Source organism: Pocillopora damicornis, chromosome 14 (genome assembly GCF_964200805.1).
Source record: "Pocillopora damicornis chromosome 14, jaPocDami1.2, whole genome shotgun sequence".
NCBI classification, from domain to species: domain Eukaryota; kingdom Metazoa; phylum Cnidaria; class Anthozoa; order Scleractinia; family Pocilloporidae; genus Pocillopora; species Pocillopora damicornis.
The window spans coordinates 6070966-6094808 of record NC_142683.1 but is presented as its reverse complement, the minus strand read 5'-3'; the positions used below and the strand labels follow the sequence as shown (position 1 = coordinate 6094808).

The window sequence follows — 23843 nt, the reverse complement described above, 5'->3', positions numbered from 1 at the left end:
TGAACGCTAGTATCATACGTCAAACCACCAAATGAGCGGTTTCCAGCGCCACTATTATTTCATTTTCCAGCGTTTAGGCCTCTAGTTTTCGAAATAATTCCTGCAACTTTATCTGAGCATCGTATCGATCGCATAAGGCATGTGCGAGAGAAGGAAACTGCTCAAACGATTGTTGTTAAAGCACCAAGCCAAAAACCGAAAAGGTTGAGATGGTGTATGGTTATGTGCAGCTAATCGCCAGCTGCAGGCTGTACCCTTTTAAAAAGCTTAATCCTTCAGGGTCACGATGTGTATTTAAAGCTACAAACTCAAAGTGCCAAATACTTCAGTCAACTATCACAGTTAAAAGAAATAGGTGGCACTTTGGCCTGCGGATGGCATCGGAGAAAAGAAACGATTCTCATAGGTGAGCTGCGATCAAAAAAAATAACAGAAAGTAGCCAAAATATATGGCTACTAATTCGGGTTTCGACGTGATTTAAACCCATGCCTATCAGATAGTTGTCGGACGTTATGACCAAGTGAGCGACAAAGCTACTCTTTGGCGTCGAGACAAATTTTGAACTATCGTAAAAATCCAAAACAAAATCTTCAGACCATGTTTCAGGAGTTAATACCCATGGCAGTGGGATGGTTGTGTCCTTATGTGGTTATGCTGGAGAGTACCTTTTCAGGTGTATTTCATGGAGATGAAACAATCCTCACTGCTGCCCAATTGAGGCACGATATCTTCCTGATATCCACCGAATTTATACAACGCATTTGAAACTAGCCACGCAGAATAAGTTTGTGGTCGATTTATTAAGCAAGTACACCTTCATGGATAAATTCGGCATATTCCTCACTATAGAAACATTGCTTGGATTTTGAAATTCTTGTAATTAGGAGATAACAATAAGATAGATCACTTTTTTCTGTTATAGGCAAAATAACGGGAATTCAAATTCCCCGACTCTATGTAAAATTTACTGTTCAGCATCGCAATTGAGTAATTCTGTTCAAAGGAACAGCTGGTTGGGAGCGTGCAGTTGTAGGTCTCTGAGATACAGCCCCACAATAATGAATTATGTTCTTGAAAGTTGTCTTAAATTGTGGAATTCTTAGGGGATAAATTACTACGTTCACAAGCGAGTTGCTAAACTGTAAAATCCTGCTTAGGTACAATAATGTCAAAGAAATCCGCAAACGGTCAAACGAAAGCAAATTATTGAAAACTTGAAATGGAGTCCAAGTTAAAAGAGAAGCTCCTGTAACCAAAAATAAAGTGTTGGCTAATTTTGATTCTCTTGCAGCTCTGTGATTTTGGATTCCCATCGTAGATTTCCGTTTGATCCAAATACTGAAATACGCGACACACATGGTTAGCAATGGCGTGGTCTGGAACAGGAGGAGAAGAAATCTATAACTTGGATGTTTTATAATCTCATAAGAGTAAAGAATGAGAACAGTAACGAAGACTGCTGCTACCATCCACGGTATAGCAATAGCGTAGATGTAATTACGAGATGTCAGAGTTCTGTGGCGTAAAGGGCATACGATGGCAAACATTCTCTCCAAGGAAATGACTGCTAGTGTATAGATGGACGTTAAACCAGTGAAAACGTCAAAAGACTTTGACACGAGCCGCCACAAATAAGAATGTTCCGTGCTGTTATTTTTTATGAAAAGTGGAATTGCAAACAATCCAACCATTAAATCAGCCACAGCCAAACTGATTAGTAGAAAGTAAGATCGTTTGCGTGATCCCTGTCGGTGGAACACCCAGATGGTGAAGAAGTTTCCAAAAATGATCAGTACCGCTAACAGTCCAAAAGCCGAACTCCAAAAAATGTTCCACGAGTTGAAATCCATGTTTGTAAGCAATTGTTTCCTTAAGACCTCTCCTGGCTCACTTTTCCTGATTGAAATAAAAATTATAAACCTATAAGAATGAAGTCTTCCGTCATCATCACTGTCACCACGTTATTGCTATTGTTGTTATTACTTCACCGCAACCGATAAGACAACAACTTTGCGGCTGTTTACAGAGAAGTGGGTGAAACTAGGTTAGTGAGGTAATCCACCTCATTAAGATTAGTTGGTTAGTTATGTTGATCTGTGGCTTAGTTAGTTAGATCAATATGTGCAATCTATTTCAATGAGTCAGCTTATTATGTATTTGTTCAGACTGGAGGGAAGCGGAGGACATTTCCCTTGTCGCAAAATTGAAACTAACGCTTTGAGATCTTGAAAAAAAACAAACAAAATTTGTTTGAAAAAATTGATAAAAAGGGAAAAAAGAAGAAACAAAGTTAAACAAAGGAGAAAAAAAGAAAAAACTTTAACTCTTAAACTCCGCATCCGTGAATTCATAAGCGTAGAAAGAAACGTTTGGGTTACAGAAAAAAAATTAAAACGTCTGCCTAAAAGGGAGTTCCTCTATGGAACAATTTGCACAATTACAACTTTACTAAAGTGCTGTACACAAATACTTCAAATGATGTTCCATTGCTTCTGAACCGGCTATTTATTTATATAAAACCGTATATAAAATGTATATAAAAGACACTGTTCTGAGTCAACGAAATCATATTCACCGTTCCTCGCCTCTTGAAAAAGGATGAGTCTTACCGGAAAACTAGACCGAGCACTTCCTGCCTCCAGTCAAAAAGGAAAACAGGAACATTCAAGAAGATTTTCGGCAACGCTTTCCACCTGATTCACATTACTTTCCTTCACTCGCCCACACAATTGAGGACGAGTATATGGTCAGGAAATTGAATATGTTGTTAGTTTAACCTCAGTCTCAAGATGGTCATGATCACCTAAAGCCGCTACCTAAAAGAGACATTTTATTCCAGTCTATACTAAGATATTGCACCTGTCCTAGGAACTGACGGTTGCTACAAAAGGTTTTTGTTCATTCTCAGGATCGAATAAATTTGGCCCAACCTCTAAATAATTTTTGTTTGAAAGCATATCTCTTGCCTTTCCCATGATTTCTTCTTGCAAATTGAAAGTCACTTATCAAAAATCCACACAACACCTTTTTCGGTTGCCATTGAAGCAACAAATGTGGTCACTAACTAAAAGACTAGACTAAACGACTAAAAGCAAGTTATGTCATCAGCTTACCTGTAGGCGGATGACATAATTTCCTTTTATTTCCCTTCTGTCATTAGCTTACCTGTAAGCATTTCACCTCCAGCAAATTGACTCAGTAGCTTACACCAAGGGTTCGTCTGACCTGTTTTTAATAGAAAGAACTTTCAGTACTCCTATTTCTCCTTCGTCTAGTTTGCGAGTGCGTAGGTGACATGAATAACTTCCCCCAAAATTGTCCACCCACTCAAAGAATTAAAAAAAAAAAAAAAAAAGCGAGTTATGTCATCAGCTTACCTGTAAGCGGATGACATAATTTCCTTTTATTTCCCTTCTGTCATTAGCTTACCTGTAAGCATTTCACCTCCAGAAAATTGACTCAGTAGCTTACACCAAGGGTTCGTCTGACCTGTTTTTAATAGAAAGAACTTTCAGTACCCCTATTTCTCCTTCGTCTAGTTTGCGAGTGCGTAGGTGACATGAATAACTTCCCCCAAATTTGTCCACCCAATCAAAGAATTAAAATATACTAATCGCGTTTTCATTCGCTACGCTCCAACGCTTAAGTATTGCAAATACAAAATCCACAGACGTTGATGACTGGGTGCTCAGGCGATCCAAACTGACTTTTATTATATCCTTAAGTACAAGCAATGGGAAGTGATCAATACAGCTAAAAAGTTACGATAATAGCGGAGCTCCATCTATACTAATTAATGTATCTGAAGTTAATTGTATTTGCTTATACCAAAGTAAGTTCTAGTTTTAGGCGACAATATTTCTTATTATGGAAAGAAAAACGTACTTGGCTTGAAGGAAACAAGATTAAATTCGCTTTCATTCATCAAACGGTGACGACCAATTGTAGGGGTATCGAATGGTCCTTGCGAGCATTTGCGAACATGTGAGCAGTATGTTTATTGTTGCGAGCACGAGCAGTTGTCAAATTTTTCTCGCGAGCAGTGAGCACTTTAGAAATACAGATGGCGAGCAGGGAGCACTTTAGAAAAAACATAGATGGCGAGCAGCGGGCACTTCGAGTACTTTGTAAATTTTCCGCTAGCCGGAATCTCTCTTTTATTAATAGAATACGTTGTTTTGCGCCGAGTAATAGCTTATAAGCTGGCTGACATCTCCAAAACAGAACAATATGTGCAAAGCTAGGGTGGTTCAACCATTCCTAGCATTTTACAGCCAATTGTGCCTTGTTTGATGCCAAATTACATCACGTAGCTTCACGCATGAGTCAGTCAGGGTGGACGCTCAAAACTTCAAGAGCTCTCAAGGAGATCTACCAGATCCAAAGCCCGCGATCTAAGGTTTTCCATCTCTTTCTAACCCGACGCTAAAATGGAACGTATGTTTTTTATTGGTTATGTAGTTCTAATGAAATGTAAATAACGTGACATTCGGTCTAACAAGCATTTCGGGCTTCGGTTTCGGTGATCGGCAAACTGGTTTCCCGCTGATTGACTGAAAAAGATTCAACGCAGTGAAGCTTTATTTATTTGGAGGCTTCTAGAATCTAACCAATTACAGCTGTACAGACTTGACAAGCTCTAGTAGTAGCTCTGAAGGTCAAATGGTACTGATAATAGTAGTATTTCTCTGGATTACATTCTACCTTCGCGGGTGCCTTTCTAGAGGAATTCTTACATTTCGTGTTTCCGCGCGACATGGTTCTGTTCACAGATCTTTTGACCAATGACGAAATTGAAGCTCTGATTCGTGACATCTTCCTCACACCGGAAATAGCACTCTTCAGGCAACTCGACCCGATACGTCTTAAGAGTGTTTCCCCTGAGGAACGTTCTACGAATAGAGCGTTCCCCTTTATAGCACTGGCCAGTAGCGTAAAGTACACCAATCCGGGACATCAGAAACATGATTTTCAGCCACAACTTTGGAATCATTTTGAAATGACTGTAAAAGGAAGCTTTATGGTGCTTAGGTTAAGAACCTATCATTACAATTCAAAGTACTTTAAATCTCTGATAATGATTTTAAGGGGAGGTATGGTAAATGCTTTGTACAATTTTAGTTACTCGTTAATAAGTATTAGAAAACCATTAATTCGTTTACTTTAATCACTCGTTCCATTTCAAAAGCTGCTCAACTCAATTATAGACAACAACTTAATCTTTGAAATTTCCTGAAAGGCAACGAAGCAGCGATATAAAAAGAAATATTCAGAATCACTTATTTGCTTTCAACTGGTTGGTCTCTGCGTTTCGATTAGTGAAGAAAATCTTCTACCATTTTATAACCGTCATAGACGTGTGGGTAATTTTCCAGATGTGCCGTGGCTTTTCTTTTTCTCTACACCCTCTGAAAGCTTGGAATTTCCGATGTGATATTTCTTTCTACAAAAGGCGCGTTAACTTTCAAACAAAAGCGAAATCAAACAACAGACTGACATTCATTTTCGAAGGAGGTTTCGTGGAACAATCCTGCGGATTTTTGCGCCAAGTCAACGCCGTCAGCGCTCTATCAATTTTTTCCTCCCATCGAGGAAAAGGCGAAAAATCTCCTCTTTTTCCTTTTGTGTGAACAACTCTAGGTTATTCAGAGCCAAAGACCTCGATCATTCCGGCGGCGATGAGTGACTTTATGTCACGATACTAAGAACTTTTTTTCGGCCGAGACATGTAAGCAACAGCAGCTGCGGAAAACGCTTATTACTAGTGTGGTTGTTCCAGGGAAGTTTTCATGTTATTTTCCGCCTTGCGAATGATATTTACACAGCAATACACATCATGCGATAGCTGGTGGTAAAATCCATTAATGGTGACAGGAGCTTGTCAAAACGCAATAACAGTTTAATAATATTCAAAAATAGGGTTTTTCCTGTTTATATCTAAAGTGAGACATATTTTACATCCATTCTATTTGTGAAATTTCTGACTCGGTCCTTGGAGTTCGAACAGGGAAGAAAACGTTTTTTCCCTTAAGTTTTTTTCAGTAAAAATCATCCATCATGATATCTTCACCCCGTTCACCAGTCATTCATCGTTCATCGTTCATCAAGGCATTAAGATGAGAGAATCATTTGGAGAGGACCTAGCAGTCGTATCGGTGTCTCTTGGCACTCACAAATGAGCAGTGAGAAAATGTAAAAGGAAACGTGATAGTCCTTACATCAAATCATAGACTATTCAACCATTTTTTTGTTTTGGACCCAAAAAGATTTTGTTTTGTTTTGATGATATAATGCAAGTAGTGTAAACATCATATAACTTGTAGTGTAGGCTAACTTAAGAGAAAAATCATTTTGTAAGTAGTCTTTAACGAGTGAATCGATTTGCATAAATAGTAATAGGGGTAGTATTGTAAGTAACGTAAGCACTCAGTGGTATCGTAATTACTGGAAGTGTTTTGCAGTAGTGTTACTACTGCAATGTTGTATCTAAGTTGAAAGTTAATTAAGAGAGCTGAGCTGTTAACCAAAAAATAAAAAAAAAAATTAAACCGCTCTTCGCAGCTTACATGCACCGTTGATTGTGACAGTTTTCTGACATTTTGTCACATTGAATAGATTATGCTGACTTGTTTTAAGCCTCAAATTTACTTTTGTTTTGTTAGCAGCTGCGCGGAATATCCGGAATCTTCGCCATAGACACCTTCTAATTCTAGAGTAAGCCAATATTTTATTTTTAAACACTTCTATGGCTATAAATTTATTTACTTGTGAATTTGGCCAGGGAAGGTTATCAAAATCTTCTTCTTCAGCACAAGTTATTTGAAAAGCTAGAATCGAATTCAATTAACCCTGGTATTCGGCCTTTATAGCGTATTTTAGAAAATAAACATCTTACTTGACGGTTCAGCATATATATAGTACGCGCGGATATTTAGCAAGTTGCGTGGTATTTCTGAGTCCTGTTTGGGCAAGGAAAGATTCTGGGAAATAAGCAAAATGTACGCTCGTATCATAACTTAAACCATCGAATGAGCGGTTTCCCGCGCCACTATTATTTCATTTTCTAGCGTTTTGGCCTCTAGTTTTCGAAGTAATTCCTGCAGCTTTATCTGAGCATCGTATCGATCGCATAAGGCATGTGCGAGAGAAGGAAACTGCTCAAACGATTGTTGTTAAAACACCAAGCCAAAAACCGAAAAGGTTGAGATAGTGTATGGTTATGTGCAACTAATCGCCAGCTGCAGGCTGTACTCTTTTAAATTACTTATTCCTCAGGGTCACAATGTGTAATTGAAGCTACAGACTTAAAGCGCCAAATACTTCAGTCAACTATCATAGTTAAAATAAATACATGGCACTTTGCCCTGCGGATGGTATCGGAAAAAGAAACGATTCTCGCAGGTGAGCTGCGATCAAAAAAAATAGGCAGAAGTGGCCAAAATATATGGCCACTAATTCGGGTTTCGACATGATTTAAACCCGTGCCTTTCAGATAATAGTGGGACGTTATGACCAAGTGAGCGACAAAGCTACTCTTTGGCTTCGAGAAACAAACTTTGAACTACTATAAAAATCCAAAACATTAATCTCCAGAACATGTTTCAGGAGTGAATATCTACGGCAGTAGGATGGTTGTATCCTCATATGGTGATGCTGGAGAGTCCCTTTCCGGGTGTTTTATATGGAAATGAAAGAATCCTCACTACTGCCCAATTGAGGCACGATATTTGCCTGATATCCCCCGAATTTATAAAACGCATTTGAAACTAGCCACGCAGAATACGTTTAAGGTCGATTTATTAAGCAAGTACACCTTCATGGATTAATTCGGGATATTCCTCACTATGATTCTGAAATTCTTGTAATTAGGAGATAACTATAATATGGATCACTTTTTTCTGTTATTGGCAACCTAACGAGAATTCAAATTCCCCGACTCTGTGTAAAATTTACTGTTCAGCATCGCAATTAAGTGATTTTGTTCAAAGGAACAACTGTTTGGGAGCGTGCAGTTGTAGATCTCTGAGATGCAGCCCTACAACAATGAATTATGTTCTTGAGAGTTGTCTTAAATTCTGGAATTCGTAAGGGATAAATTACTACGTTCACAAGCGAGTTGCTAAACTGTAAAATCTTGCTCAGGTAGAAAACTGTCAGAGAAATCTGCAAACCTTGAAACAAAAACAAATTATTCATAATTTGAAATGGAGTCCAAGTTAAAAGAGAAGCTCCTGTTACCAAAAATAAAGTTTTGGCTAATTTTGATTCTCTTGCAGCTCTGTGATTTCGGATCCCCTTCGTAGATTTCTGTTTGATCCAAATACTGAAATACGCGACACACATGGTTAACAATGGCGTGATCAGAAAGAGGAAAGGAAAAAACTTATAACTTAAATGTTTTACACTCCCCTTAGGTTTAAGAATAATAATAGCAATGAAAACTGCTGCTGCGATCCACGGTATGGCAATAGCGCAGATGTAATTACGGGATGTCAGAGTTCTGTGGCGTAGAGGGCATACGATGGCAAACAATCTCTCCAAGGAAATGACTGCTAGTGTATAGATGGACGTTAAACCAATGAAAGCGTCAAAAGACTTTGACACGAGCCGCCACAAATAAGAATGTTCCGTGCTGCTCCCTTTTATAAAAAGTGGAATTGCAAACAATCCGACCATTAAATCAGCAACAGCCAAACTGATTAGTAGAAAGTAAGATCGTTTGCGTGATTTCTTTCGGTGGAATACGCAGATGGAGAAGAAGTTTCCCAAAATGATCAGTACCGCTAACAGTCCAAAAGCCGAACTCCAAAAAATGTTCCATGAGTTGAAATCCATGTTTGTAAGCAATTGTTTCCTTAAGACCTCTCCTGGCTCACTTTCCCTAATTGAAATCAGAATTATAAACTTATCAGATTGGAATAAAGTCTTCAGTCATCATCATTATCACCATGTTATTGCCATAATTGGTATTACTTCACCGCGAAAGATAAAACAACAACTTAGCAGTTATTTACAAGGAAGTGGGTGAACCTAGGTTGGGGAGGTAACCCATCTCATTGGGATTATTTGGCTAGTTATGTTGATCTGTGGCTTAGTTGGTTATATCAACATGCGCAATTTATTTCAATGAGCCAGCTTATTACGTATATATTCAGACTGAAGGGTAGCGGAGGACACTTCCCTTGTTACAAAATTGAAACTAACGCTTTGAGATCTTGAAAAGAAAAAACCCAATTTGTTTGAAACAATTGTTAAAAAAAAAAAAGGAAAAAAGAAGAAGTAGAGAAAAACTTTAACACTTTAACTCCGCATCCCTGAATTCATAAAGGTAGACCCAAACGTTTGGGTTACAGAAAGAAAAAATTAAAACGTCTGCCTAAAAGGGAGTTCCTCTATGGGGCAATTTGCACAGTTATAACTTTACTCAGGTGCTGGTACGCAAATAGTTCAAATATTGTTCCATTGCTTCAAAACCGGCTATTTCTTATCGCTAGTGCATGAGGTGAGATATTTAGATACAAATTTTAGTCATGGTTTGGGTGGATTTGGAGAGGCGCACGCACACGATCCGGGAGTTCGAGAGCGTGAGGTCTTTGCGACTCTCTATTATGACCTGAGCAGGACTAAAGTATTTAAAGATAAGTTTACTGGTTGAACCTCGGCGCTGAATGATCGAAAAGAAATACACGGAAATGAGGCATTTGGAGAAAATTACCCCTAAATTCTGTGATTCTGAGCGGATAAACCACCACGTCCACCAAGCTGTTAATAAAGCTTGATTAACACTGTTGACTGGCTGTGCGAGAAATCTTCAGTCACGTTCCATTTAGACTAAATTTACGAATTCTTGAAATTAACTCAAATGGAGATAACTTATATAAAAGACACTGTTCTGAGTTAACAAAATCATACTCACCGTTCCTGGTCTCTTGAAAAAGAATGAATGTTACCGGCAAACTAGACCGAGCACTTCCTACCTCTAGTCAAAAAGGAAAACAGGAACATTCAAGGAGATTTTCGTTGGCAACGCATTCCGCCTTATTCACATTACTTTCCTTCATTCGCCCACACAGTTGAGAACGAGTATATAGTCAGAAAATTGAATATGTTGTTAGTTTAAGCTCAGTCTCAAGATGGTCATGATCACTGAAAGCCGCTATCCAAAAGAAACATTTTATTTCAGTCTATACTATGATAATGCACCTGTCCTAGGAACTGACAGTTGCTACAAAGGTTTTTGTTCATTCTCGGGAATGAATGAAATTGGCCCAACATCTAAATAATTTTTGTTTGAAAGCATATCTCTTGTCGTTCCCATGATTGCTTCTTGCAAATTGAAAGCAACTTTTAAAAAATCCACACAACACCTCTTTCGGTTGCCGTTGAAGTAACAACATGTAGTCACTTAGTCCGAAGACTAAAAGCAGATTATGTCATCAGCTTACCTGTATATGAAAGCATTTCATCTCCAGCAAATTGACTCAGCAGCTTACACCAAGGGTTCGTCTGACCTGTTTTTAATAGAAAGAACTTTCAGTATCCCTATTTCTCCTTCGTTTAGTTTGCGAGTGCGTGGGGGACATGAATAACTTGCCACAAAATTGTCCACCCTCTCAAAAAAATAAAATATATTAATCGCGTTTTCATTCGCTATGCTCCACCGCTTAAATACTGCAAATACAAAACTCACACATGCTGATGACTGGGTGCTCAGGCGATCCAACCTGACTTTTATTATATCCTTAAGCCATGGGAAGTGATAAATACAGCTAAAAAGTTATGATAATATTGTCAAACTCCGCTTATTAATTACTGATAAACGTTTAAATATGTCCTTTAGAATGCAAATATCCTTCGCACCATCTGAGTTGACTTCTACCGCCTCCTCATTTTTAACAGAATTTATTAAAGGATACGCGGAAATTATATCATAAGTCGCACATCGGACCCACCAGTCAGTAGACTTAATATCGCTTTTTTTCACTCACTTCGCTGAGGAGTTGACCTCGGATCTTTAAAGTTCAAAGATTCGTTTTATAAGGTTTCTCGCAAACCAATGACTATAGACACTTCCTCCTATCTTCTGCATAAAACATCTGGAACGCAAGGAGAACAATAAAAATGCATAGAAAACGCACTTGTTAAAATTGTAGAACCAAGGAACAATGAGTGACAAGCTTCCCGTCCATCACTTTGACAGCGCCACCACAATCCGGAAATGGCTTTGCCAGGTGTAAAACACAACGATTGCATCTCACATCCGTAAACCTTCCAGGGGGTTTTTTTGGGGACGGAATAAGCATGTCTGTTGGATTAAACTTACACGGGCATTTCGATCGTTTATCCAGTCGCTCAAAATTAATTAATAAAAAGAATTGGACTCGACACGGCAGGAGTGCTTTGAATCAACACCATCTGTAATTTAGATTTTATTACAAGTGACGAATCTCAGCATACCCCAGTGGTACAGAAATAGAGGGCCCCCCTTCTAGCAATAACTAAATGGTCTGGATACTTTTTTGATTACCTGACTTAATTGAAAGCCCGATTCGGGGAGGGGGGGGGGATGGGGCATAACATGACCTTCATTCTGACATTTACAGAGATAAGAAAGGAGATTTAGTAATTAGATCATGGAACACAACCCCCCTCCTTAGCCCAAGGTCTGAATCCGCCACTGAACACTATCAAGGTGAAAATAAACGAAAAAGGATTATAAACTGAGGGGGCTTAATCCGAGGGAGCCTACAATTTGAATAGGTAAAGCGTTTCAAAACGAGCTATGGTAGACAGTTTACACTCTTGTCAAAGCTCATTTGCATATTGTTCATATTTGACAAAAACATCGTTTGGATCGTTCGGACTCTTTTGTTCATCTCCTAAACAACTTTAATTAACTTAACTTCCTAAGAAAACCAAGTGCAATATAGACCCTTTGTTGTAATGAAGCGAGGTTTAGATTATTAAATAAAGTTTGATTTTGGAAATTTTTTTTTGTTTTGTTATTTTAATGCTATATCAATTTCTTGCTGGCTTTAAAGTATTGAATGTATTGAATAGAAAAAGGTTTAAATGTTTAATTTATAACTGAGACGATTCCTTTCCTGCATAGTTGGTACCTGGACTGAGAGGAGTAACAAAGATTCGAGAGATTACGGAAAAGACAAGTGAATGTAACATAAATTGCATGGAAAGGTTAATGAAAGAGCCGCGTGAAGATACTCCTTAGCAACAAAACCCTCAAACGAATCGGAGACTATGGCCGTCACCACAGGGACCCAAGGTAGTGTATAGTAGGGTCTAGGTAGCCATTGTGAAGGGGTTCAACTGTACAAGAGTCCATGATATGCTTACTTTCATTATTCTGGAAAGGTATGGTATTCTTTAAAACGGTAACTTTAGCTTGTTCACTACGTGCAAACACAAGTTGACATAAAAAAAAGGAAAATTTTGAATTAAAAAAAAACTACTATAAGGCTTGTCAATAACTGAAATAATTTGTTAAGAATTCCGTGTGGGAAAATGCTTCAGAGACGACATTAAATTATATAATGCAATATTTGCACGGCATTTGTAAACTGACACGGGCTCAAGCTTTTGATGGCAGCCTTCTTTCATATACAGATATCCATTCGAAATGAAATTTTGACTTATTATATGGCTAAAAAGGTGTGAGAATTTGACAGGATAGGAATCTGTACAAGCAAGGATCTTCCTAACCAGGCCTGAAAAAGTTAAATGCCCTCATCTTCCGGATCACATTTCTATCTTGACCCTTCCTAATCGATCCCGTTTAATCTTTGGGGGTACTTCGTGAAGCTTTTCTTAATTTGTTTTTGTTTTTGTTATTTTTTCCCGATGCATGAATTTTGAATGAAGCGGTATTGGCACGGAGAGAATATATGTACCTTAGCTTAGTGGGTTATAAAACAAAAATCGATTTGTCCGATAACATAAGTACCTAAACTTTAGTAATCAAAGCTCTCAGCTGCCAGTAAGGGATTCTATTAGATTTAAGGGAATTAAAATCAACCAACTGGATTTAAAGCTTTAAGCTTGACCAATTTTTTTTCTTTTTTGGTATTTTGTTTTATGGACAAGTATGGAGGAATGCGCTTGAAACGTTTCGTCCGAATGAAGTCACGTATGTTTCAAAAAGTGTACGATTCCCATGATTTGTACAAAGGAATAAATAATTACCGAACTTGCGTATCTCATCACAGTACAGGAATCGTGCTCAGTCTTTTGAAACATCTGGAGGTTTTTCACTCTGATAATTGCCAAAAATGCTGGGACCATTGCTTTCCACTTTCGAATAATTGCGGTAGAATTGAGAAAAATCTGCATATAAGCACGTCACAGAAAATAGTACCGCGAGAAACGTTAGCCTCAGACTAAAAGTACTTATGCGTATTTAAGTTCTGTATAATAGCGGGCGGTTGTGTTTCCTATATTGAAAGAGGCGACTTTGAAAAAATCTCTAATGACGGTCTTTAAAAGTTTGTTTTCAGCTAATCATTATCCGAGCGGAGGGTTATAAGTATACTTTAATGAGAAAAGATTGGACTTTTAAAAGTTAACTGCCACTTCAGTCCGTACTTTTTTAGATACCACAGCCGGACGTCATTAAAATCTGAGCCAAAAAAGCACGTGTTGAGAGCAAGCCAAACCAAGGTGGGTCCTTTGTTCCATGAATAGGAATCTCGTCACAATTAGTTGTATGAAATAGATAACATATTAACCTAGAATGAGAAAACAAGTGACGAATTGAATTATATTACACTGGTTCTTAGATTCAATTAGTTTTAAGGGCTGGATCTCTTAAAAAATATTTGCACGTTTAAATGATTATAAAATTCTATGATTTATAATGATAATTGAACTGAGTGGTGTGCAATTTGGGCTGAAATCATACGCGTGATTTCAAAATTGAACGAGCGTGGAGCGCGAGTTCAATTTGAAATCACAAGTATGATTTCAGAACAAAATTGCACGACACAAGGTTCAATTACCACTTTATTACATCGCCCAAATACAGGACTTGGTCAGTTCAAATATTTTATTGATGCAGTACTGAGCCGGTGTGAAATTAAATTCATCTTCAATTCAAAAACAAGAGTTTTGGAATCAAAAATTTGCAAAATTTGCCACATGATACTCTTTGTCTTTCATTTCCTGCAATTTTATTGGTTACCTTAAACAAGCCTTGAAATCTGATAGGTTGTTTTGTTTTTAGTGTAGCCTCCTCATTGGCTGGGGAAAAGATGTGATTTAAAGCAAAAAATTGTGCGATTCGTGAATAAATCGCACCAATTAGAGCCAATCAGATTACAGGGACCACCAGTGATCTCAAAATGGATGTAATAAAAATGGATATATCATGAAGAAAACAACGAAAAATGAAATCGATAAAAGCAAGACAAAATGAGCTGGTCAACTCGTGGCTCTTCATTAAAGTGAATATCAGATATCTATCTGTTACGCAATATGCATCTCTTAGCCTTACATGTTGGAATTTAGAACACCGTCTCCAACAAAACGAAATACCTAGAAGCTTACTTCACTCGGATAAAAAAAGAGCATTATTCAGTGGTCTTTTAACCTGAACCAACTTTGTTAAGAATGAAAACAGTTTGAGGATTCGGGTACAAACGATCTGCATTTTCAACCAGAGTTACAGTGCCACGGCGGTCACATCCCAGGTAGAGTTTGCTTTCAAAGTGTTTCAGCATCGTGAAGCCCCCGAGGCCCATGAACTGAAAAACATAGCTCTTGTTATCAGCCCTTTTCGGTTCCTTGAAATAGAAGATAGCGTTGAATTAGAGATAATCTTAACTACAGGCATTTTATAAATTGTAGTCTCCCATTGCAAGAGTGGGGTATAGACAATTCACCTTAATGTTAGATTGTTCAACCTACCTAATCGATTGTTCATAAGACTTTTGACATCAATAAAAAGGAAATTTTTTGCTTCAGTTGCCTCAAACACAAAAATTTAATGGATAATTAAGTGGCAACTGCGTGTAAGATAAACAAAGAGAACAAGTGGAAAGTTAAAATAAGGAGCTGATTAACGAGTGTATAGGCAAATGAAACAATGGATTAGGAGGTAAACGGGCTTGGGAATAAATGGATGAATGACAGAACTGATTCACAAATGAATGTATAAGCCCTAGATTAGCAAAATGATGCAGTTTCTTACCTCGATTGTGACTGTTCCATCTTTATTACCTTTCATTGCGTATTGTTTATCTACTTCTGCATCTTTGAACAAGAGGGCAAAACAATGGGGATTGCTGGGCCCCTGCGGTTTTTCCTTGGTTGTCATTTTAGCTATGATCAGAATGTCGGAAAGCGAAACTTTTAAAGTTCGGCGGGCAATAACTACGAAGGCGACCATAGGTCTAAATAACATTCTCCTTGATAGATAACTGTTGCCTCCAAGAGTCCCAAAATCTAATCTAATCTCCATTAAAGGAAATGTTTTATCGCTGGTTAACCTGCAACCTGTTTATGCCATGAAATAACATGACAGTGTACTTACTGTTTGCATCAGACTCCTGAAAAGTTCCATCGCACTTCACTTCAAATATGTTATCAGTGAGATGCCTCTTCATAATACCGTCACCCTCTTGGCTTACTGGGCTCCATAGTCGATAGGTAGTGTCCTTGGACGGAGAGGATAAAAATAGACTGGATCCACAGCCCATCTATCAAAAAGATCACCTCATTAAAACGGTTCCTAGCAGCCTAATGACAGCAAATTTAATATTTGCTGAGTTAATTAGGACGCACAGCACATAACACTGCCGAAGATGAGAAATATCTTGCTCAAGGGTCGCTCACAATGATGCATTTACTGTGTACATGTGAAGTAAATTATATCGGAGGGTCGTCTTTGCCAGTCGAACGGAAAAAATGCAGGAGAACAATCTGATTAGGATCGACTAGTTGGTTGTGTGAATCCGCCATCATTGTTCTAGGCTTTTTAAGGCCAAAACACTTTCTAACCCAATTTAGCCCAGGAACAGAAATGAATGCATCCTCGGCATTTTTTCTACTGACTGCTCTGTCCTGTGACTCCTATGATTACAGACGATTACATATCAGCAGCTGCGGTTAGACTTTCGAACATTCGTATATATGATTGCACTTCGAAGATGGGTAAGCTGTAAATGTCAGTGTAAGTGTCAGGTAGGTAAATTTTCCGTCAAGCTGCATCGAGCAATAGTGTACAAAACACTGAAAGAAACATCTATTATATTCGAGGTTCCTTAGATAGATCTGCGGGTAGCGCTTGGTGTTTTACTAAAGGATTAATCAATACTACGACAAAAAAAGAAAAAAAAAAACTCGCAGCAAACAAGTATGTCAAAAGGCCACGACTCTCTAAAGCCCAAAACTTACGATATTTTCAAAGAGATCTAAGAGATTGACGAATAGAAACTCAGTTTCATCCGTTTGATTTCTCTGCTGCCATAATTCGTCAATGGCGGAACTGAGACGCTAAATCGTCAATATCATCTCTTCATTGACATGACTTCACTATTTCATAGCCGTTCAGGTGAAAGGGTTTCCGTACATAAACCATTTCAGTCCCTCCGAAAAGTAAAGCTAAGCAGTTTAATGATTGACGTCAGGCCTTAGATACTCAAAAACATCCAGACATGCTTGCGGTATTCAACTATACTAAGATGTTAATGTCAGTGTAACTGTGTCAGCCAGGTAAATCTTCCGTCAAGCTGCATCGGGCAATAGTGGATGAGCACACTGAATTCGAGTCAAATGTGTATTTGATATAATATATTCGAGCTTCCCTAGATAGATCTGTGTGTAACGCTTGGTGTTTTGCTAAAGGATTAAGCAAGACTAAAACAAAAAAACAAAAAAAAAAACAACAGAAACTTGCAGCAAACTCAATTTTATCCGTATGAGTCCTCTGCTGCCATAATTCGTCGATGGTGGAACTGAGAAAGTACATGCACAGGAAGGTAACTCGTCAATACCGTCACCTCATTGACTTGACTTCATTATTTCATGGCCGTTCAGGTGAAAGTGTTTCCGTACATATACCATTATTTTAAAGGGATCCTTATCTTTTCGTCTCTTTAAGTAGTATTGGAGTCTTAAAATTTTACATTTTAATATTTTTGATTGCGAAATTAAAATTTCAAACGCCAAAAAGGCCATAACGATGAACTGCTTTCTGAAATGATTAAATTATTCGCTTCATTTCCCTTTAACTACTGGTGAAGGGAAACAAATGCTTCGCTCAGGTCATTAATTTTTGAACTTCTGAAAATAAAGGTCTATTTACTTACACAACGAGGAAACACATGCTTTTGAAGAACCAAAATCCTGTTACTGTTACTTACTTAATACTGTTTTTAATCGTTTTCGACCTCCAAAAGTTGATGTAGATTAAGACAACGAAACCTGCCCCGACATGTTCGCTTAACGATGCGTTCTGAGAGTTTATGCACGTACTCTGGCGCTTTTTGATGCTATTTCAATCGCTCAATGAAACATTCGGTCTCTAATAGTTATAATGTTTGCAATTATTTTTCTTTATTAGATTTGGTCTTTCTTTTGCGTTTATCATAAACGGTGCACACAACATCGAAAAGTCAGAAAGTAATATTAAAAACGTCGCTAGGACGCGCCATTTGTTAGGTTATCTTACCGTGTCGTTTTAAAAGCCGTCACATGAGGGTGGGAATGGCTTCGAACTGAATGATGTTGAAAATAATTAAAGTATCAGAATGAGGAAGAAAATTAAACCCACTTTAAGGTATGAGCGGTATCCCATCTGAGGCTTATAAAATTTTGTAAAATGCCCTATTATTTCAGCCCACTTATAATCATATGTATTCACAAACCATGTAATCAGTGTATGTGGACAAATGCGAAAATTGTCGAACAAGAAATGTAGATAAGCCCTAAAAGGAAAATATCTTGCCATCAGATATGCGAGTTTTCGTTGTTATCGTTATGGTGCATCTTCAAGAATACTATAAAACTTTCTGACTTGACTCAAGTAGCTCTAATCTATCAAGAACCGTTATAATTGCAAACGGCGGAAGAATAAAGATTTAAATTTCATATTCAAATTGATTATTGGATCAGACCATTTGAAACTAAGTGGGAACTAACTAGTAAGTCAGTCCCCTGAAACATTATAAAAGAATAGCAAAGGAAGTTGTTACAAAGTTAATTTCACAAATTTGGTCATCCTAAAACTCTGATATTCGTCATTTGAAATTAGTCATCGACGGCCACTGAAACGACCCGGTATAGCTTCACTTCTCCCGGCTCAAAGTGAAAATAACACGATGATTTAACGCTGTACCTACCTTGAAGTTTACTTACTTGTTGCTCTCGCAGATACGACACAGACTGAGGTGAAGTAAAGTTTATCAGTCAGATGGCTTGCCTCTCCCTTTTCTTTTGTCCTAAGATGGCACTCATTGGATCTACTGTTGCATAAACAATTGGCGTGAGAACCAGGTCGCCTGGGGGAAGGGAAAGGACCTTTTTTTAGTAACTTGAACAAAAATCGCTATAATCAAGAATGTGGTCGTGGGTTTGTGAATGCCCCCTAGCGTCTGTGTTTTTAGTCTTATTCCTGTTAATGATCAGAATCTCTGTCAGTAGTTACCAAAGTCACGACTTTAAAGGTTTTGCTCTTCAGTCTTTTTTTGTTTTTTTTGTTTTTTTTGATTGTATGTGTAAGCAAGTTTATACTGCTTTGGAAATTGGGAAATTGTATCCATAATCACATTAAGACAATTCAACTTCTTCTTTCTTTTGCAACGTTTCTTCTGAGCCGTCCAACAGAAGCGGTGTTGGAATTCGAATGATGCCGAATTCAGTTTGAGACTTGAAAATATTCTACTAGATCATTGCAATAGCTTATCATTGGTTTTATGTTTAAGTTTGGACAACTGAGTTTAATTAAACAAGGAGGAAACATATCAGATATGGTAGCTTGGTGCAATGCTGCCTTAAAATGCTCTTTATGCGTTAGAGCTTAATAACTTGTGGTTGTTTACGTTTTTGCTGCCGAAAACGGCAAATGTTTCTATCATTTAAATGTGCTCTTGACTTTGTTTCTGCCCCCTGGCGCTTTTGATCCTATTTCCATCACCAAAGTATTCATTTTGTCCATATTTGTGTTTTTATGACTCGAAAGTTTGTTCCTCGGTTTGCAATACATTTTGTTATGTATGGCCGTCCACACAGCACTGAAGAGTCTTAATAAATTTGTGATAAGAACCACGATACGACAAACGATGCTCCTGGTGTTAAATATTAGCTAGACTTCCAAAGAGGAGTCAAGGGGTTCCAATAAGGAAGTATGTTTTGTAGAATTAACTTCTCTTGAGCTGGATCATCGGAGCGATGACTCTTTTTTACAGTTTTGAAACATTTTGAGACCTCAACTGAAACAACCGCCAAAGAAGAGTTGGGAGGAGGATCATCATGATTTATACTATTCCTTATTAGTCGTTGCGATAGTTGATGCAGGTTATATCTTCCAAAACTTCAGGCCTTGGATAATGAAACATGCCCCGACATGTCTGCTTAACGATGCGTTAAGAGGTTTTGTACATGCTCTCTAAAAATTGTAATACTCTTTCTATCGCTGAATGATTCATTCTGTCTGGAGTTTTGGTAGTCATCATGCTGCAAATATTGCGTGCATCACTCGTTGAGGATTGACACTTTCCTTCCTTCAACCCAGATGTAATCCTATGTATTCACAAACCATGAATCACTATGTGCGGACAAATGCAGTGTTTTTCCTTCGCAGTTGAATAGCAACGGAAATGAGCCATGATAAACGTAAATGGCTTCCATCGGCTATGTGAATTCATTTGCTATGATCATACTCACAGCATCATCAAGAATGCTACAAAGCTTTCTGACTTAAGCAAAGTAGCTTTTATCTATCAGGAATCGTTATATTTGCAAACAGCGGCATAATGTTGGCTCGAGCGCTAAAACAATCAAATAACTTCGCATCCTTTTTGTTTCCTCAGCGGATTTACGAGGTCGCCGTCATTGCATTATGTGCCTGAATTTGAAGGTTATGACATTTTTACATCCAATTTAGGTTGCGATACAAATCATTGCACACTCAACTGCAAAATACTCTACGCTGTGTGTCCCTTGTGAACACAAACTTTAACTAATCACCATCTGCCTTTGGACTAACGAACATTTGTTTTCCGTGGCACCTCAAAGCCTAGTGCATAAATAGAATTATTCTTTAGTTCCCCTTCTTACTCTCGAGCTTACCACACTAAACGAAGACTTGGGGGAAGGGAAAGGATGTACAAGATAGGCTCGTTTGTGCTTGTGTGATGATGAGGGTTAGTAATGACGATAATTAAATTTGTGTTAGAGCTTATATTTGGAGTATTCTGAACATAATGATATAGAAAAAAAAATGTTTTTCTTTTCGTGTATATGTTCAGGCGATTTAAAGCTTATTTCTAAAACTGATTAGTATTTCTGTCATAAGTTTAAGAGTCACGTGTTTAGAGGTTTTGGATCTGTCTCAGTTCAGTTCTGATCAGCTAATGTACACCTACTCCTCCCCTAACCCAACATTTTGCCTAATTTGTTATTAGTTGACTGCTGTTGGTTTGGGGGATGGGTGGGTGCACATTTGCACAGATATTGACATTAATACAAGGTTTTTCTCTTGAGTCTTTTTAGGCAATTGTATTTGAAGTCGTTTGTCGAAATGCGAATGTCTCCTGGTGAGAGAGTTTTTAATCCTATTTCTGTCCCTGATTAGTATATCTTTCAATAGTTATATATAAATGTTCGACTGTAAATTTTACAGGCTTTTCTTATTCACTTGTATCTCTTTCTAAAAATATCACAGCCATCATGTTTGTCTAAAGATGAGGAGTAGATAAGGCAATTGTGTTCGTATTGTTTCGTCGGAATGTGAATGCCTCCCGGTAATACTACGTTTGTCACTGATTAGCATATCTAATTAACAGATTTGTGATAACAACCACAACAGGACAATCAACTTGCTTAACTGTCAAATAATACGTTTGAAATATTACCTTTTTTTTCGATTGAAGCGTCGGAGTAATAAATTTCGTTCCAAGTTTTTAACAGTTTTTTGGTTTCAACTAAAATAAAGAGGCAAAGAAGAGGCGAGAGGAGCATCATGACAATTTATACTGTTTTTAATCGTTTTCGACCTCCAAAAGTTGATGCAGGTTAAGATAACGAAACCTGCTCCGACATGTTCGCTTAACGATGCGTTCTGAGAGTTTATGCATGTCTTCTGGCCCTTTTTGATGCTATTTCAATCGCTTAATGAAACATTCGGTCTGAGTATATAATTATAATGTGTGCAATTAGTTTTCTTTATTAGATTTGGTCTTTCTTTTGCGTTTATCATGAATAGTGCGCACAACATTGACAAGTCGGGACCCCCGATAGTGACCCCCCTAGGACGCGTAATTTGTCAGGTTATCTCGGCGTGTCATTTTAAAAGCGGTCACATTAGAGTGGGAATGGCTTCGAATGATGTTGAAAATAATTTAAGTATTACCATGGGGGAGAAAAATTGAATACACTTTAGGGTATGAGCGGTATCCCAACTGAGGTTTGTGAAAGTTTGTAGAATGCCTTCCTTATTTTAGCTCAGATATTATCATATGTATTCATAAACCATGTAATCACTTTATGTGGACAAATGCGGAAATGGTCAAACCCGAACAGAAGACGAACCGTAAAAAGAAATATCTTTCCACCGGATATGCGAGTTTTCATTGTTATCGTTACGTTGAATCTTTAAGAATGCAAGAAAACTTTCTGACTTGAGTCAAGTAGCTCTAATCTATCAAGAATCTTTGTATTTGCAAACGGCGGAAGAAGATTTAAATTTCATATTCAAAGTGATTATTACATCAGGCCATTTGAAACGAGGTGGGAACTAACGAGTAGATCAGTCCCCGGAAACATTTTAAAAGAAAAGCAAAGGAAGTTTTTACAACGTTAATGTCACAAATTTGGTCATCCCAAAACTGTGATATTCGTCATTTGAAATTAGCTATCGACGGCCACTAAAGCGATCCGGTATAGCTTCAGTTCTCCCAGCTCAAAGCGAAAATAATACAATGATTTAACGCTGTACTTACCTTGAAGTTTACGTACTTGTTGTTCTCGCTGACACGACACAAACCGAGGTGAAATAAAGTCTATCAGTCATATGACTAGCCTCTCCTTTTTCTTTTGTCTTAAGATTGCACTTATTGGATCTATCGTTGCATAAACAAGTGGCGTGAGAGCCAGGTATCCTGGGGGAAGGGAAAGGGCTACTAGGATAGGCCGTTTTTAGTAACTTGAACAAAAACTGCTATAATCAAGAATGTGGTCTTGGGTTTGTGAATGCCCTCCTGGCGTCTGTGTTTTTAATCTTACTCCTGTCATTGATTAGAACCCCTGTCAGTAGTTACCAAAGTCACGACATTAAAGGTTTTGCTCTTCAGTCTTTTTTCGTTTTCTTTTAATTACATGTGTAAGTAAGTTTATACTGCATTAGAAATTGGGAAATTGTATTAATAACCACGTTAGGACACTCCAACTTCTTCTTTCTTTTGCAACGTTTCTTTTGAGCCATCTAACAGGAGCACTTTTGGAATGATGCTGAATGCTGTTTGAGACTTGAAAATATTCTACTAAATTCTTGCAATAGCTTATCAATAAGTTGGTGTTTAAGTTTGGACAATTAGCTTAGCTAAGCAAGGAGAAGAAAACTGTCAGATATGATGGCTTAGTGAAATGCTTCCTTAAAATGCTATACATACTTTGAAGCTCAATAACTTGTGGTTGTTCATGTAGTTAGAAGAAAAACATTGTATTTGAATTATTATTGAAAGTGAGGCTGCCAAAAATGGCAAATATTTCTATCATGAAAATAAGCTCTTGGCTTTGTTTATCCCCCCAGGTGCTATTTCTATCGCAAAATGATTCATTTTGCCCGTAATTGTTTTTATGACTTAAAAAATTTGCTCTTCGGTTTGCGATATATTTTGTTATGTATGGCCGTCCACACAGCACTGAAGAGGCTTAATAAATTTGTGATAAGAACCACGGCATGTTCTTGGCTGTTCTTGGCTGTAAGATATTAGGCTTCCACATGAGGGATCAAGCGGTTTTAATAAGGAAGTATGTATGGTAGAATTAACTTTTTTTATCTGGAGCATCGGAGCGATGAATCTTGTTCACAGTTTTGAAACATTTTGAGATCTCAGCCAAAATAACCAGCCAAAGAAGAGTTGCGAGGAGTATCATTACGATTTACGATATTCTTTTTGGTCATTTTCGACCTCCAATAGTTGATGCAGGTTTTGTTTTTCTATGACATCAGGCCCTGGATAACGAAACATGCTCCGACATTAATGATGCATTGCGAGGCTTTTTGCATGCTCTCTGACAATTTTGATGCTATTTTTGTCGCTGAATGATTCATTCGTTCTAGAGTTTTGTAGTCATCATGACTGCAAATATTGTGTGCATTACTCGCTGTACATTGACGCTTTCCTTCCTTCAACCCAGATATAATCGTATGAATTCACAAACTGTTAATCACTTTATGCGGACAAATGCAGAGGTGTTCGTTCGCAGTTGAATATCAACGGAAGTGACGCCAAACAATAACTAATCACCTTCTGCGTTTGGAATAACGAACATTTGTTTACAATGGTGCTTCAAAGCCGAGGGCATAAATATAATTATTCGTTAGGCTTCACCGGGCAACATAGTACCAAAAAAACCGAACGAAAGACCACTCTTACTATACCAACTT

The 23843-nt window shown here is 37.8% G+C and overlaps 3 protein-coding genes across 7 annotated transcripts; all 3 read right to left on the bottom strand.

Moving 5' to 3' along the window:
- Positions 1-788: 788 nt before the first annotated feature.
- On the bottom strand, positions 789-3885 carry LOC149034181 (adenosine receptor A3-like). The gene has a single exon (XM_089193495.1). The coding sequence runs from the start codon at positions 1849-1851 to the stop codon at positions 973-975; it is 879 nt and encodes a 292-aa protein (XP_089049621.1). The 5' UTR covers positions 1852-3885; the 3' UTR covers positions 789-972.
- Positions 3886-7815: 3930 nt separating this feature from the next.
- Positions 7816-11712, bottom strand: LOC113671147 (adenosine receptor A3-like). 2 transcript variants are annotated; one of them, XM_089193148.1, is made up of 4 exons: positions 10990-11712; positions 10447-10512; positions 9918-9978; positions 7816-8882 (listed from the first exon to the last, which is right to left on the bottom strand). In XM_089193148.1, the coding sequence occupies exon 4, from the start codon at positions 8834-8836 to the stop codon at positions 7970-7972; it is 867 nt and encodes a 288-aa protein (XP_089049274.1). In that variant the 5' UTR covers positions 8837-8882; positions 9918-9978; positions 10447-10512; positions 10990-11712; the 3' UTR covers positions 7816-7969. The 2 variants fall into 2 exon arrangements, with proteins under 2 accessions (XP_089049274.1, XP_089049273.1); XM_089193147.1 differs by having other exon boundaries at positions 9918-9980; positions 10447-11712.
- Positions 11713-13530: 1818 nt separating this feature from the next.
- Positions 13531-22200, bottom strand: LOC149034180 (uncharacterized). Of its 4 annotated transcripts, none has more exons than XM_089193151.1 (5): positions 18371-22200; positions 17685-17730; positions 15546-15711; positions 15204-15334; positions 13531-14796 (listed from the first exon to the last, which is right to left on the bottom strand). In XM_089193151.1, exons 3-5 carry the CDS (start codon positions 15709-15711, stop codon positions 14599-14601), a joined length of 495 nt encoding a protein of 164 aa, XP_089049277.1. In that variant the 5' UTR covers positions 17685-17730; positions 18371-22200; the 3' UTR covers positions 13531-14598. The 4 variants fall into 4 exon arrangements, with proteins under 4 accessions (XP_089049277.1, XP_089049276.1, XP_089049275.1 ...); XM_089193150.1 differs by lacking the exon at positions 17685-17730 and having other exon boundaries at positions 18355-18513; positions 21088-22200; XM_089193149.1 differs by lacking the exon at positions 17685-17730 and having other exon boundaries at positions 18355-18513; positions 22174-22200.
- Positions 22201-23843: the final 1643 nt, after the last annotated feature.